Here is a 14,396-nt window from a genome sequence, read left to right on the forward strand (position 1 = left end):
GGAGGGATGAGGGATGGAGGAGTGGAGTGGAAGGATAGAGGGATGGAGGGATGGAGGAGTGGAAGGATAGAGAGATGGTGGGATGGAGGAGTGGAAGGACAGAGGCATGGAGGGATGATGGATGGATGGAAGGATGGAAGGACAGAGATATGGAGGGACAATGGAGGGATAGAAGGATGAAGGAGTGGAAGGATGGAGGAATGGAGGGATGATGAAGGAACAGAGGAATGATGGAGAGATGGAGGGATGGAAGGACGGAGGCATGGAGGAATGATGGAGGGATGGAAGGATGGAGGTGTGGAAGGATGGAGGAATGAGGGATGATGGAGGGATGAGGGATGGAGGGGTGAAAGAATAGAGGGATGAGGGATGGAGGGGTGAAAGAATAGAGGAATGGAGGGATGAGGGATGATGGAAGGATGAGGGATGGAGGGGTGAAAGAACAGAGGAACGGAGGGATGGAAGGGTGGAAGGAAAGAGGCATGGAGGGATGATGGAGGGATGGAGGGATGAAGAGCTATGCCAGGGGAGGCAGCCTGAGAGCTGGGTCTTATTTGCAAGGGTGTATGACTGCACTCGCCCAGAACCGGGCACCAGGAGGTGCTCTGCACCAGGCCCTCCCAAGCTGCCAGGCAGCGTTGCCGAGTGGGGGACACAGCAGAAGCTTCCAAAGAACTCCTCCCAGGAGCCCCTCTGGGCTGGGCAGGGGCCACGGGCTGCAGATGAGCCAGCCAGAAGCTTCCCTCCTAAGAGTCCTCAGGGAGGCCTGCAGCCCCAGGCCCTGCTAGGCACAGGGTCCGAGTACACCAAGGAGGGCTGCAAGGCACGGGGATGGGTCCAGCAACTCTCACCACAGGGCCATTCCCTCCCCCAGCCAGCTGGGAGCCCCGAAGGCAGAACTGTGCCCCGTGACCGCAGGCAGAGATGTGCAGCCAGCACCAAAGGTCTGAATCACGGGAGATCTTGGGCAAACTACTTCCCCAACCCGCACAAGGCCAATGAGAAGGCTCCAGGCTGATGGGTATCGCCCGGGCTAAAGACACAATGCATTTAAGGCACGCTGTCAGGACTCAGAAGCCTTTACAGTTTCATGGTTTTGTGTGTCACTAGCCTGGGTCAGGGCCTGCACAGAGCAGGCTTGAGAAACAGGCTGGAGAAGCAAGCAGCCTCAGTTTCCCTCCAGGGGCGATGAGGGGTCTGATGATAGGACTGTCCCATCTTGGCCCAGAAGTCCACCGCCCTCTGGGCTGACATCTGTCCCCAGCCCCTACCCCATCAGCGCCCTCATCTACAGCCAAGAGCACTGGCTGGGCAGGAGGAAGGTTGCGGGGGCCACCCCGCGGGGGGCAGGGCTCGCTCACCCTTGTGCAGGACGGCATTGGCAGGCTTGTTCCCAGCAAGGGACTCCTTGGACAGGTGCTGGTGGCTCTCGGCAAGGCACTCCACTTCAGCCAGGCGGGCGTTGAGGGCCATGGCGGGGTGGTTGGGGTCCTGGGTCATGTTCAGGTACGCGGCCCTCCGGAGCTGCTCCTCAATGACCAGCGCCTGCTCCAGCAGCTGGGGGGAGGGGGCAGCGTCGGCCCGGCCCCTCCTCCTGAATGGCTACCCTCCGTCCTCCACCAGCGCCCGCCCCAGGCCAAGGCTCCCGGCAGAAAGGAGGGAAAGGAGACGTACTGCCATCTGCCGCCCGCCCTGGCCTGGTGGTGGCCAACCCTTGGAGCTGTCACCAAGCTGGGTTCTCTGTACCTCATCACCCCAAGGAGGCAGATACTCCCCAGTGGGGCCAGGGCCAGAGCAAGGATCCACCATTGTTAGTCGATGGACTTGCTGACTGCTTCATGGCCGTGTGACCCAGCTACATGCGGAGGGGTTGCTGTTCTTTAATTCCTTTGCCTTTGGGAGGGCCCTCCTGACACCCGTCCCTCCCCGCCCCTGCAGCCCCTGGCCCTTCAGAAGACTGACCTTAAACCTGCGGGCCAGGAACTTGTTCTTCATCTCCAGGTAGTTGCCCTTGTGGATCTCAGACTTGAAGGGCTCGTTGAGGATCATGTACCGCGGGTCATTCTGGATGTCCTGCCAGCGGGCGTAGCCGTGCCTGGGTGGGGCACCATTAAGGGCAAACCTGGCCATTAGAAGAGGGGGGGCCATAAGGGGAGGCAGCTTAGGCAGAGGGAGAGGCCAGCCCGGGGATCGGCATCCTGGCTGTATGCTCTCAGGCAAGTCCTTAAACCAGGCTACACGATGAACATATTGATGACACAACAGTGACAGTATCAGCAGACACTGACAGGTGCCCTGGGTACACCAGACACAGCCCTGGGGCTTCAGAGGGTTAACTCTTCACCAAAACAACCTGGGGTGCATACGTTTAAGTCCTGCCCCCAGCACCCGTGAATGGGAACCTTTTTTGGAAACAAGAGTACTTGCAGATGTAATCAAAAAAGGGTCACACTGCATTAGGGTGTGCCCTAAATTCAATGACTGGTATGCTTATAAGAGGAAAATCTGGGGCCAGGCGTGATAGTTCACGCCTGTAATCCCAGCATTTTGGGAGGCCAAGGCCTTGAGGCCAGGAGCTCGAGACCAGCCTGGCCAACATGGCGAAACCCCATCTCTACTAAAATTACAAAAACTAGCCAAGCGTGGTGGCACATGCCTGTAGTCCCAGCTACTCAGGAGGCTGAGGCAGAAGAATCACTTGAACCCAGGAGGCAGAGGTTGCAGTGAGCTGAGATCGCACCACTGCACTCCAGCCTAGGCCACAGAGCAAGACCCCATCTCAAAAAAAAAAGAAAAAGGCCGGCCGCGGTGGCTCACACCTGTAATCTCAGCACTTTGGGAGGCTGAGGCGGGCGGATCACTTGAGGTCAGGAGTTCGAGACCAGCCTGGCCAACATGGTGAAACCCTGTCTCTATTAAAAACACAAAAATTAGCCAGGTGTGGTGGGCGTCTGTAATCCCAGCTACTCAGGAGGCTGAGGCATGAGAATCACTTGAACACGGGAGGCGGCAGTTGCAGTGAGCCGAGATCAAGCCACCGCACTCCAGCCTGGGCGACAGAGTGAAACTCTATCTCAAAAAAAAAAAGAGGGAAATGTGGACCCAGACAGACATACAAGGAAGAAGCTGTGATGATAGCGGTGGGGAGCGGGCAACGCAGCAATGCCAGGGATTTCTAGCCACCACCAGAAACCAGGAAGATTGAGGAAGAGCAAGGATGGCTTCCCCGGAGCCCTCAGAGGACTCTCCCCAAGGTCCACAGAGGAACAGGCAAGTGCCTGCCCAGACCGGCCTGGCCAAGGATACGTCACGATGCCCGCCAGCAGCCAGTAGTCGTGGCGCCGGTGCCAGATGTCGTAGATTTTCCCCGAGGACACAGCAGCCCGCTCCTCGTTCTGCCACAACGTGTGCAACTCTGGGAAACAAGCCAAGGTGAGCAAGATGAGAAGTGCCCCGGCTTTCACACACAGGCAGGCTTGGAGAGCCACTGCCTCCCTACTTGCCACTGCCTCCACCCCCAGAGGTCCAGTGTTCCAGTGTTGCTAAGAAAGGTTACACAATGGACTTCTATCAACCAGTCACACTCTAGTATAAAATTGCCACTGGGTAACTTTATCCAGACTCCTGGGACCCACAGTCAGGAAGCCTCAGCTCTCCGCCCTTCCTCCAACCCTAATACCTGTGAAGCCCCCATCTGCGATGTTGAACATGAACTTGAATTTCCCCTTCTTGTCCTCCTTCTTCCCCTCGTCATCTTCCTCTTTGTCACCATTTTGCTGTGTTTCAATGGGCTCCTTCTCCTCAGCCTTGGTGTCATCTGCCGGGGACAGATCACATTCTTTCATCCATCCAAAAAGCAGTGCCCAGGGGCCTCTCTCTGCCAAGCACTGGGGACCCAGGACACAAGTAGAATACATCCCCTTGTCCTCAGGGGGCTCGCTGACCCAGAAGGGTCTTAAACAAGCCAACAGTCCCTCTCTCTGTCCTGGGCAGGGAGGCTTAGCTCCAGGCCCTAGTGCTACTCCCCAACCACATAAGGACCACCCAGGAGCAGGACAGGAGAGCGCTGTGAAAAGTACAGCTCAAGTTCAAAGACACAGAGCTGCCTGAGGGGGCTGATCTGAGGACAACTGTTCCAGAACATTCCAGTGCCTAGAGGTACGCAAAGCTTCCAACTGAGCCCCAAATCCCCCAGGCCAGGCTCTATGACCAGCTCTCCTCTCACTCAGCGGCTGGGGCACAGCTGCGCTCAGGAGAGAGGAGCGGCAAGTCTGTCGCCAGCCCTGGCTGTGAGGTGCTAGTGAATCCAGGCTCCCACCTGCCAGCTCCAATCAGGCCTGGGGCCAAGGGGACAGTGCCTGGGAGACTGTGGGAGGCTGAATAATGTCCAGAGGGCACCCTCAAGGGACCATGAGGCACAGGTAGAGAACATAGAAGAGCCCCAGACCTGGCCTGAGTTCAGAACCATCCCCTCTGCTGTGGATCAAGCTCAGCTCCAGCTTGTCCAGGATCTTTTCCTTCTCAGGAAGCACCTCCTCTGCAAGAAAAAGAGGGTTCGCAGCGTGGGGTGGGGTCCCAGAAAGCAGAGAGGACTCTGGGCTGGTGGCTTTCCACCCATAGAACCCTGTCCATCAATACGTTCTGCAGAGTCCAACAGGTGCCACCAAAAAGAGCTCTCCTCAGCCAGGTGCAGTCGCTAACGCCACTCATCTTCATGGGTGTGGGATCTGAACTGGACCACCCGAGGCAGAGGCAGCATCACAAAGCTGCTCCCAGAGGGAGACTGCCCATGAAACCTCCCGGCCTGAGCCTCCGGAAATAAAAGAGAAAGGTCACTCCCACCCCCCAGAGGACACGGAGCTCCTGCAGATAAAAATCACAACCCCTGATGAGGATGCACCCAACCCAAACCCAGAAAACAATGGTCCCCCACCAGCCGACACACAGGAGGCAGACAAGCACCTGAGGGTAACAGGACAACATCAGAGACTCTCAAACAGGGGTGTCCGATCTTGTGGCTTCCCTCGTCCACACTGGAAGAACCGTCTTGGGCCACATATAAAATACACTAAACACTGACAACAGCCGATGAGCTAATATATATATAATATATATACATACACACATACACACACACATATATATATCACAAAAAAAGATACAAAATGTTTTAAGAAAGTTTACGAATTTGTGATGATCCGCATTCAAAGCCATCCTGGGCCACATCTGGCCCACGGGCCACACAGGTTGAAAACACTTGCTCTAAAATAAGTATGTCCAGAGTGACCAAAGACAGAGAAAAAAGAAAAAGAAGGAAGAGAATCCACAGGGAAAGAATAAGACTCCCTCAAAACTAGAAAAAAAAAAAAAAAAAACAGATAAAATTTCTAGAAATGTGGGTGGATCACTTGAGGTCAGGAGTTTGAGACCAGCCTGAACAACATGGTGAAATCCTGTCTCTACTAAAAATACAAAAATTAGGCATGGTGGCAGGTGCCTGTAATCCCAGCTACTCAGGAGGCTGAGGCAGGAGAATCAGTTGAATCCGGGAAGCAGAGGCTACAGTGAGCCAAGATCACACCACTGCACTCCAGCCTAGGTGACAGAGCAAGACTCCATCTCAAAAAAAAAAAAAAAAAAAGGAAAGGAAAGGAAATACCACAATCATTAACATTTTGATTGCAGAATTCTAAGATGTGCTCTAAGACTTCCCGCCCTTGGTGTCCACGCCCTGCAAAATCCCCTGGAAGGTGAAGAGGATGGACTCGACCCCCCAGAGCAGGTTCCGTTTTGTGGCACGGGTGACCTTTAAACAGGGAGATGACCTGAGAAGACCTAACCCGACCACACGAGCCCTTTTCGCTGGCTGGTCACAGAAAAGGAAGTCAGAGATTCGAAGCATGGGAGGGTTTCTGTTCACCACTGCTGGCTTGAAGACAGACTAGGCTACATGGCAGGAATGTGGTGGCTTCCAGGTGCTGAAAATGGATCCAGCTGACAGCCAGCAAGGAAACGGGACCTCAGTCCTCCAGCCTCAAGGAACTGAAATCTGCCAACAACAAAGAGTGAGCACAGATGTGGACTTTACCCCAGGGCCTCCAGACGAGAACTCAACCTAGTCGATACTTTAATGTCCTGAACCTTGTGACATCCTGAGCAGAACACCCAGTTACACCACGCCAGGCGTCGGACCCACACAACTGCGAGCTCATGGTGAGTGCTGTTTTAAGCCGCTACGTTTGCAGTAATTTGTGACACAGCCATGCAAAATAATACAAATGGGAAGGTTTTAAAACACAGCTGTGCAAAGAAAATATACATGGAAGCTGGATCTGAGGATTAGTCAAAAAGCCTGGCAGAGAAATAGATAACAAAAAAGAAGCAAGAGATATGAAAATTTATCAGCACCCGTCTTTTGCTAACCTTGTACTCTGCTTTCTTCTTCATAGCATTTGGAGTCTGTGGTTGAACAACATGTATTTCTGCTTATTGTTGATTGCCTGCGTTCCCCACTGGAATACAAACTCCATGGAATGAAGCTTTCAGCTGTTTTGGTTCATTGCTTGTGTCCCCAGTGCCTGGGACAGCATCTGACACTCAGCAGGCGCGCTCTCTCTCTATATATATATATGCATGTGTATATATATACGTTTGTTGGATGAATGAACCAATCAATGAGTAATAGGAATTCCAGAGGGAGAAAATAAACATAATGAGGACAAAGAAAATATTCAAAGAGAGAATGACTGAGAGTTTTCCCATAATTGATGCAGGACATAAATATTCAGCTTTAAGAATCACAGTGAGTCACACACAAGATAAACAAAAACTTCACTCTAAAAACAAAACAAAAAATACCCTCCATTGTAGTGAAGCTACATATCACCAAAGACAAAGAGAATGTCTTAAAAGCAGTCTTTCAATGTGAGAAAAGACAGAAATGACAAATTTCCTACACAGGAGCAACAATTACACCAACAGCAGCCTTCTCAGCTTCTCAGCAGCCTTTTCAGCATAATGAATGCCAAATAAAAAGGGAAGAATATCTGCAAAGTGCTGAGGGAAGATCCCTATCCCATCTTCAACTGTACTAACTATTCAAGAGTAAAAGAAAAATAACAATGAGAGAATTAACCATTCCCCAAAAAACTGCTGAAAGCACCATTAAAGGTGTACTTTAGGAAGGACTTTGAATGAAGCAATGATGAACAAATAAGCAAACACAAACTGGTAAGACTATGAGAAGATCTAAAAAAGGATTAAAGATTTAGAAATAAGCGTAACAACAAATTTGGGAAAGTAAAAACAAACTGAAACTAAAATACTGGGCAACAGCAATGTGGCAGATGAAAGGGAAGTGAGTTAGAGCTAAAGCTATCTAAAGTCCTCATATTACTCAGAGGGATACATGTTAAAAATGTAAGAGTACAGGCCGGGCGCGGTGGCTCACGCCTGTAATCCCAGCACTTTGGGAGGCCAAGGTGGGCAGATCACGAGGTCAGGAGATCGAGACCATCCTGGTGAACACAGTGAAACCCCATCTCTACTAAAAATACAAAAAAAAAAAAAATTAGCCGGGCGTGGCGGCAGGGGCCTGTAGTCCCAGCTTCTTGGGAAGCTGAGGCAGGAGAACGGCGTGAACCCGGGAGGCTGAGCTTGCAGTGAGACAAGATCACGCCACTGCACTCCAGCCCGGGTGACAGAGCGAGACTCTGTCTCAAAAAAAAAAAAATGTAAGAGTACAGAATGAAACTGACTATAAACCTTCCAAATAAGTTGAGGCGGAAAAGACAAGATATAAAGAAAATTTGATCAATCCAAGAGATGTCAGGAAAGCAGGAAAAAGGAGAAAAAAGGATAATATATAAAGTACAAAATAAGCCAGTAGAAACCCATCCACATACCTAGTTATTACAATAAATGTAAAGAGATTAAACTAGCCAGCTAAAAGACAGGGACCCTATAATTAGATTTTTAAATGATGAATCCTCTATACACTGTCTAAAAGAGACCTAAAACATTACAAAGAGATTAAAAGTGAAGAAATGAAAGAAAATATTTGTAAATCATGTATCTGATGAGGAACACGAATCTATATAAAGAACTCACACAAGCCAGGCACAGTGGTACACGCCTGTGATCCTAGCTACTCAAAAGTCTAATGCTAGAGAATTACTTGGGCCCAGGTAAAGCCCTCCTAGGCAACATAGTAAGACCCTGTCTCTAAAAGTATTAATTAATTTAAAAAGAACTCTTACAACTCAATAATTTTTTTAAAATCCAATTTTAAAATAGATGAAGGATCTGAAAAGACATTTCTTCAATAAATCATATACAAATGAGCCATAATCACATGAAAAAATATTCACCATCTTTATACACAAAGGAAACTCAAATCAAAATGACAATGACATACCACTTCTCACCCACTAGGGTGACTATACTCAAAAAAACAGATAATAGGCCGGGCGTGGTGGCTCAAGCCTGTAATCCCAGCACTTTGGGAGGCCGAGACGGGCGGATCATGAGGTCAGGAGATCGAGACCATTCTGGCTAACACACTGAAACCCCGTCTCTACCAAAAAAAAAAATACAAAAAATTAGCCAGGCGTGGTGGCGGGCGCCTGTAGTCCCAGCTACTCGGGAGGCTGAGGCAGGAGAATGGCGTAAACCCGGGAGGCGGAGCTTGCAGTGAGCTGAGATCCGGCCACTGCACTCCAGCCTGGGTGACGGAGTGAGAATCCGTCTCAAAAACAAAAACAAAAACAAAAAAACAGATAATAACAAGTATTGGCAAGTATGTGAAGAAACTGGAACCCTCACACATGCTGGTAAGAATGTGAACTGATGCAATACACATGGAAAACAATTCAGCAGTTTCTCAAAATGGTACAGAGAATTACCATATGACCCAGCAATTCTACTCCTAGATATATACCCAAGAGAACAGAAAACCTATACCCACACACAAAAAAAATGTGTACACAAATATGTACAGTAGCCAAAAAGTGGAAACAACTCAAATATGTATCACTATGAATGGATAAACAAAACATAGTAGAGCCATACAATGGAATATTATTTGGGCATAAAAAGAAATGAAGTACTGCCTGTAATCCCAGCACTCTGGCAGGTCAAGGTGGGAGGATCGCTTGAGTACAGGGGTTCAAGACCAGCCTGGGCAACATGGCAAAACCCCGTCTCTACAAAAAAATACAAAAATTAGCCAGTGTGTCAGCATGTGCACCTGTAGTCCCAGCTACTCGGGAGGCTGAGGTGGAAAGATCGCTTGCACTCAGCGGGGCAAGGTTGTAGTAAGCCAAGATCATGCCACTGCACTCCAGCCTGGGTGACAGAGCAAGACCCTGTCTCAAAAAAAAAAAAAAAAAAAAGAAAGGAATGAAGTACTAATACATTCCACAACATAGATGAACTTTAAAAACACTATGCTAAATGAAAGAAGCCAGACACAAAGGGCCAAAGTATTGTATTATTCCATTGGTATGAAATCTTCAGAATAGGTCAGTCCATAGGACAGAAGTGATTGCCAGGGGCTGGGAGGAAGAGGAAGAAATGGGGAGTGATTACCAATGGGTAAGAATAATTTATTTTTGAAGTGATAAAATGTTCTGGCATTAGATAATGGTGATGGTTGCACAACTCTGGATGTACTAAAAATAACAAATAGTATACTTTATTTATTTATTTATTTATTTTGAGACAGAGCATCGATCTTGTTGCCCAGGCTGGAGTGCAGTGGCACCATCTCGGCTCACTGCAACCTCTGCCTCCTGGGTTCAAGAGATTCTCCTGCCTCAGCCTCCTGAGTAGCTGGGATTACAGGCGCCCGCCACCACGCCCGGCTAATTTTTGTATTTTTAGTAGAGACAGGGTTTCACCATGTTGGCCAGGCTGGTCTCAAACTCCTGACCTCAGGTGATCCACCCGCCTCAGCCTCCCAAAGTTCTGGGATTACAGGCATGAGCCACTGCGCCTGACCTGAATGGTATACTTTAAGTGGCTCAACTGTATGATATGTTAATTATACCACCATAAAGCTGTTATATTAAAAAATAAAAAAAAAAACAGGAATAGAAAAAGGCGTAACAAATATGTACTAAACAAAAGAAAGACCAACCCAAATCAGCAAAAATAAGCTTTTTTTTTTTTGAGACAGAGTATGGCTCTGTCGCCCAGGCTGGAGTGTAGTGGTGCAATCCTGGCTCACTGCAAGCTCCGCCTCCCAGGTTTCCGCCATTCTCCTGCCTCCCGAGTAGCTGGGACTACAGGCGCCTGCCACTGTGCCCAGGTAATTTTTTTGTATTTTTAGTAGAGACAGGGTTTCACCATGTTCGGCAGATTGTCTCGAACTCCTGACCTTGTGATCTCCCCACCTCGGCCTCCCAAAGTGCTGGGATTACAGGTATGAGCCACCACACCTGGCCCAAAAATAAACTTTTAAGCAAAAAGTTTAAAGGGGGATAAGAGGGTTGTTACACAATAATTAGAAGCACATTTCACAAGAAAAATATTAAAAACCTGAACAAATATGCACTTGACAACCCAATCTCAAATGATATGAAGCATAATCTGGCATTATAAGAAGAAAGAGATTAATCCATAATCATAATGAGAGATTTTAACACAAGTCTCTCAGAAACTGACTGATCAAAGCAAACCAAATACTAGTGAAGATATTAAAAACTTGAACAACATAATTGGCATGCATTATCTACTGATCTAATGCATATATATATATATATATATTTTTTTTTTTTTTCTGAGATGGAGTCTCGCTCTGTCGCCCAGGCTGGAGTGCAATGGCATGATCTTGGCTCGCTGTAACCTCTGCCTCCCAGGTTTGAGCAATTCTCCTGCCTCAGTCTCCTGAGTAGCTGGGACTATAGGCACATGCCACCACACCCAACTAATTTTTGTATTTTTAATAGAGACAGGGTTTCGCCATGATGGCCAGGCTGGTCTCAAACTCCTGACCTCAGGTGATCCACCTGCCTCAGCCTCCCAAAGTGCTGGGATTACAGGTGTGAGCCACCATACCCGGCCCTAATGCATACAGTTAGAACCTTAAACCCAGCAGTTAGGGAACAGACATTCTCTTCAAGCACATATACAGCATTTACAAAATCTGACCGTATTGAGCCAGAGAGCAGGTTTCAACAACCTCATATAGACTCATGTTTTCAGACCACAATGCAATGGAGTCAGAAATCACAAATAAAAAAGTAGCCCAATAACCGCCACTCTCTGTGTGATAAGAAAAGTTAAAGACCAACAGGCGAGGTGGCTCACACCTGTAATCCCAACACTGCGGGAGGCCAAGGTGGGTGGATCACTGGAGGTCAGGAGGTTGAGACCAGCCCAGCCAACAGTCTCTACTAAAAATTAAAAAAAAAAAAAAAAAAAAAATGTCCGGGCACAGTGGCTCACACCTGTAATCCCAGCACTTTGGGAGGCCGAGGTGGGCGGATCACAAGGTCAAGGGATCAAGACCATCCTGGCCAACATGATGAAACCCCGTCTCTACTAAAAATAAAATTAGCTGGGTGTGGTGGTGCACGCCTGTTGTCCCAGCTACTGGGGAGACTGAGGCACAAGAATCACTTGAACCCGGGAGGCGGAGGCTGCAGTGAGCCGAGATCATACCACAGCATTCCAGCCTCGGTGACAGAGTGAAACCTTTTCTCCTAAAAAAAAAAAAAAAAAGTTAAAGTCCATTAAGTCCATACATAGAGGCCTGAGCTCCTGGCCTCCCCTCACCAGGGGGACTGCACAGGGCTGGAGTCTACCTCTCTGCCAGGCAGAAATGAGCTGAAGTACAGCCACCTGCCCTTCTCTGAACCCAGGCCTGCTGAGGCCAGACATGGCACTGGGGTGGGCAGACTGCAGGAAGCCCAACCTCTCGGCAGCTGCTCTGGGGAGGGCGGGGCCTTCTCCGTCTCCTCTGGCCGCTCCTCTCGGGCTCTCTCCTTGCTGGCTGGGCTCTCGTGCTTGTCCTCGCCCTCCACTCTGTCCAAGGCAGCTGGAAGGGCCTGCAGAGGGGAAGCCAGGAGAACTGCAGGGCCTGGGGCCTTACCAGGAACAGAGGGCGGGGAACATGCGCTGGGCTGCGAACCCAGTCTCCTGGCTCCCATTGTTTGTTCCCAGTCTGCTCCTCCGGACTCAGAGCCCCGAAAAGGGAGCCAGGAGGCCTGGGTTCCACCTTGCTGTGCAGGGCCTGAGAAGGTCCCCAGACCCAACCTCCACCCCACATACACCACAGACCCAGACACCAGCACGTTCCACACCTGGACTTCTAGGGGCTTCTTTGGCTTCTGCATCCCCGGGTCCTTCTCATCCATGTAGCCCAGCTGTGCTTCCATTTTGTCTGAAAGATCAAGGGAAAGAGGTGAGACAGGTGGGCTCAGACGGAAGGGGTAGGGCAGGGAGTGGGGTGGCAGAGAGGAGAGGTGGGGCTTGGCCTTCAGGAGGCTCCATTGCAGCCAAGCACCTCCAGGAAAGACAGGCAGGATCCCTGGCTAAGTCAGAGAGGCCAGGCCAGGCCTATGACTTAGTAATGTTTGGAGGCCCTTGAACCCAGTGAGACCAAAGTGAGGGGCTGTTGGGACAGGGCCCCACACAGCAGTGGCTGCTCATCTGGAGGCAGGGAAGTGAGGCGGACGGAGGCCCAGATTGGGAGCCACGCCGCCTGGTCTGGTCCTAGCTTTCGGGCAGGCTGGCTGGCTGTGTGCCACTGGAGAGGGTGTGAGTTTCCTCCCTGCCAAGTCAGCCGCCGACACACTGCAAAGTGCTGGTCACTTATGCGGCTCTGAGAAGCCCTGGGAGGTGGGCACAGCTGGGACAGCGGAGGCTCATGGAAGTTAGGTGACTTGCCCAAGGTTAGACAGAGTTCAGGCCAAAGCCAAGAAGCAAACCAAGATGTGTCCACCTCCAAGGGCTCCCTTGTGCTTGGAGGCGCAGCTTCTCAGGGCCTGGCCTCACCCATCACCAGGGGGATAGCTATGTCCGCCCCAGGCCTGTGAGGCCCAACTGAGGGACCAGGTATTTAACAGGCATTTGCTTCACCCAAATAAACACCTAGATCACCAAAGAGACACTTGGGCACAAATGACCCAATTAAGTGTGCAAAGCATCTGAAAAGACATTTCTACAAGTCTACAAATAGCCAATAAGTACACGAAACCACACTCAACGTCCTTGGCCCAGGGAAATGCCAATCAGAACCAGAGTGAGACACCACCTCACACTCCCAGGACAGCTAGAACCATGAAGGCAGAGAACAAGTACTGCTGATGACGTGGAGAACCCGGGACTCTCGCACAATACCAGCGGGAACATAAAATGGTACAGCTACTTCGAAAACAGTCTAGTAGTTTCTCAAAAGGGAAAACAGAGTTATCACACGGCCCAGCAATTCCATTCCTAGATATCTGCCCAAAAGAACTCAAAACCTAGGTCCACACAAAAACGTGAAATACACCAGCATTATTCACAGTAGCCAAAAAGTAGAAACAACCCAAAATCTATCGACAGAGCAATGGATAAGCAAAATGCAGTAAATCCATACAAGAAAACGTTACCGGCCAGGCGCAGTGGCTCACGCCTGTAATCCCAACATGTTGGGAGGCCGAGGTGGGTGGATCACCTGAGGTCAGGAGTTCAAGACCAGCCTGGGCAACATGGCGAAACCCCATCTCTACTAAAAATACAAAAATTAGCCGGGTGGTGGCAGGCACCTGTAATCCCAGCTACTCAGGAAGCTGAGGCAGGATGGCTTGAACCTGGGCGGCAGAGGTTCCAGCGAGCCGAGATCACGCCATTGCGCTCCAGCCTAGACAACAAGAGCGAAACTCCGCCAGGCGCTGTGGCTCACGCCTGTAATCCCAGCACTTTGGGAGGCCGAGGCAGGCGGATCACAACGTCAGGAGATCGAGACCATCCTGGCTACGGTGAAATCCCGTCTCTACTAAAAATACAAAAAGTTAGCCGGGCGTGGTGGTGGGTGCCTGTAGTCCCAGCTACTCGGGAGGCTGATGCAGAGAATGGCATGAACCCGGAAGGCGAAGCTTGCAGTGAGCCGAGATCGTACCACTGCACTCCAGCCTGGGCGACAGAGCGAGACTCCAAAAAAAAAAAAAAAAAGAAAAAAGAAAAAAGAGCGAAACTCCGTCTCAAAAAAAAAAAAAAGAAAGAAAAAGAAAAAGAAAACATTATCAGCCATAAGACAGAATGACTGAAGCACTGATGCACACTGCAATGTGGATGAACCTGGAACCCCAGGCTGAGCGACAGAGGCCAGACACAAAGCCTCACGCACTGTGTGGTGTCATACGCATGAAACACCCAGCATTGCGAAATCCCGAGACAGGAAGCAGGTT

General features: G+C 50.0%; 1 protein-coding gene across 1 annotated transcript in view; it reads right to left on the bottom strand.

The window, feature by feature from the left end:
- The window catches only part of CHD5 (chromodomain helicase DNA binding protein 5), a 78,195-nt gene that overhangs the window by 5,995 nt on the left and 57,804 nt on the right, over positions 1–14,396 (bottom strand). Inside the window, exons 32-38 of the mRNA XM_025384202.1 lie at positions 12,306–12,385; positions 11,918–12,050; positions 4,448–4,537; positions 3,680–3,817; positions 3,307–3,415; positions 1,963–2,095; positions 1,362–1,557 (exon numbers count right to left, since the gene is read on the bottom strand). Coding sequence (XP_025239987.1) covers positions 1,362–1,557; positions 1,963–2,095; positions 3,307–3,415; positions 3,680–3,817; positions 4,448–4,537; positions 11,918–12,050; positions 12,306–12,385 — 879 coding nt within the window. The remainder of the gene's footprint in view (positions 1–1,361; positions 1,558–1,962; positions 2,096–3,306; positions 3,416–3,679; positions 3,818–4,447; positions 4,538–11,917; positions 12,051–12,305; positions 12,386–14,396) is intronic.

Source organism: Theropithecus gelada, chromosome 1 (genome assembly GCF_003255815.1).
Source record: "Theropithecus gelada isolate Dixy chromosome 1, Tgel_1.0, whole genome shotgun sequence".
NCBI classification, from domain to species: Eukaryota; Metazoa; Chordata; class Mammalia; order Primates; family Cercopithecidae; genus Theropithecus; species Theropithecus gelada.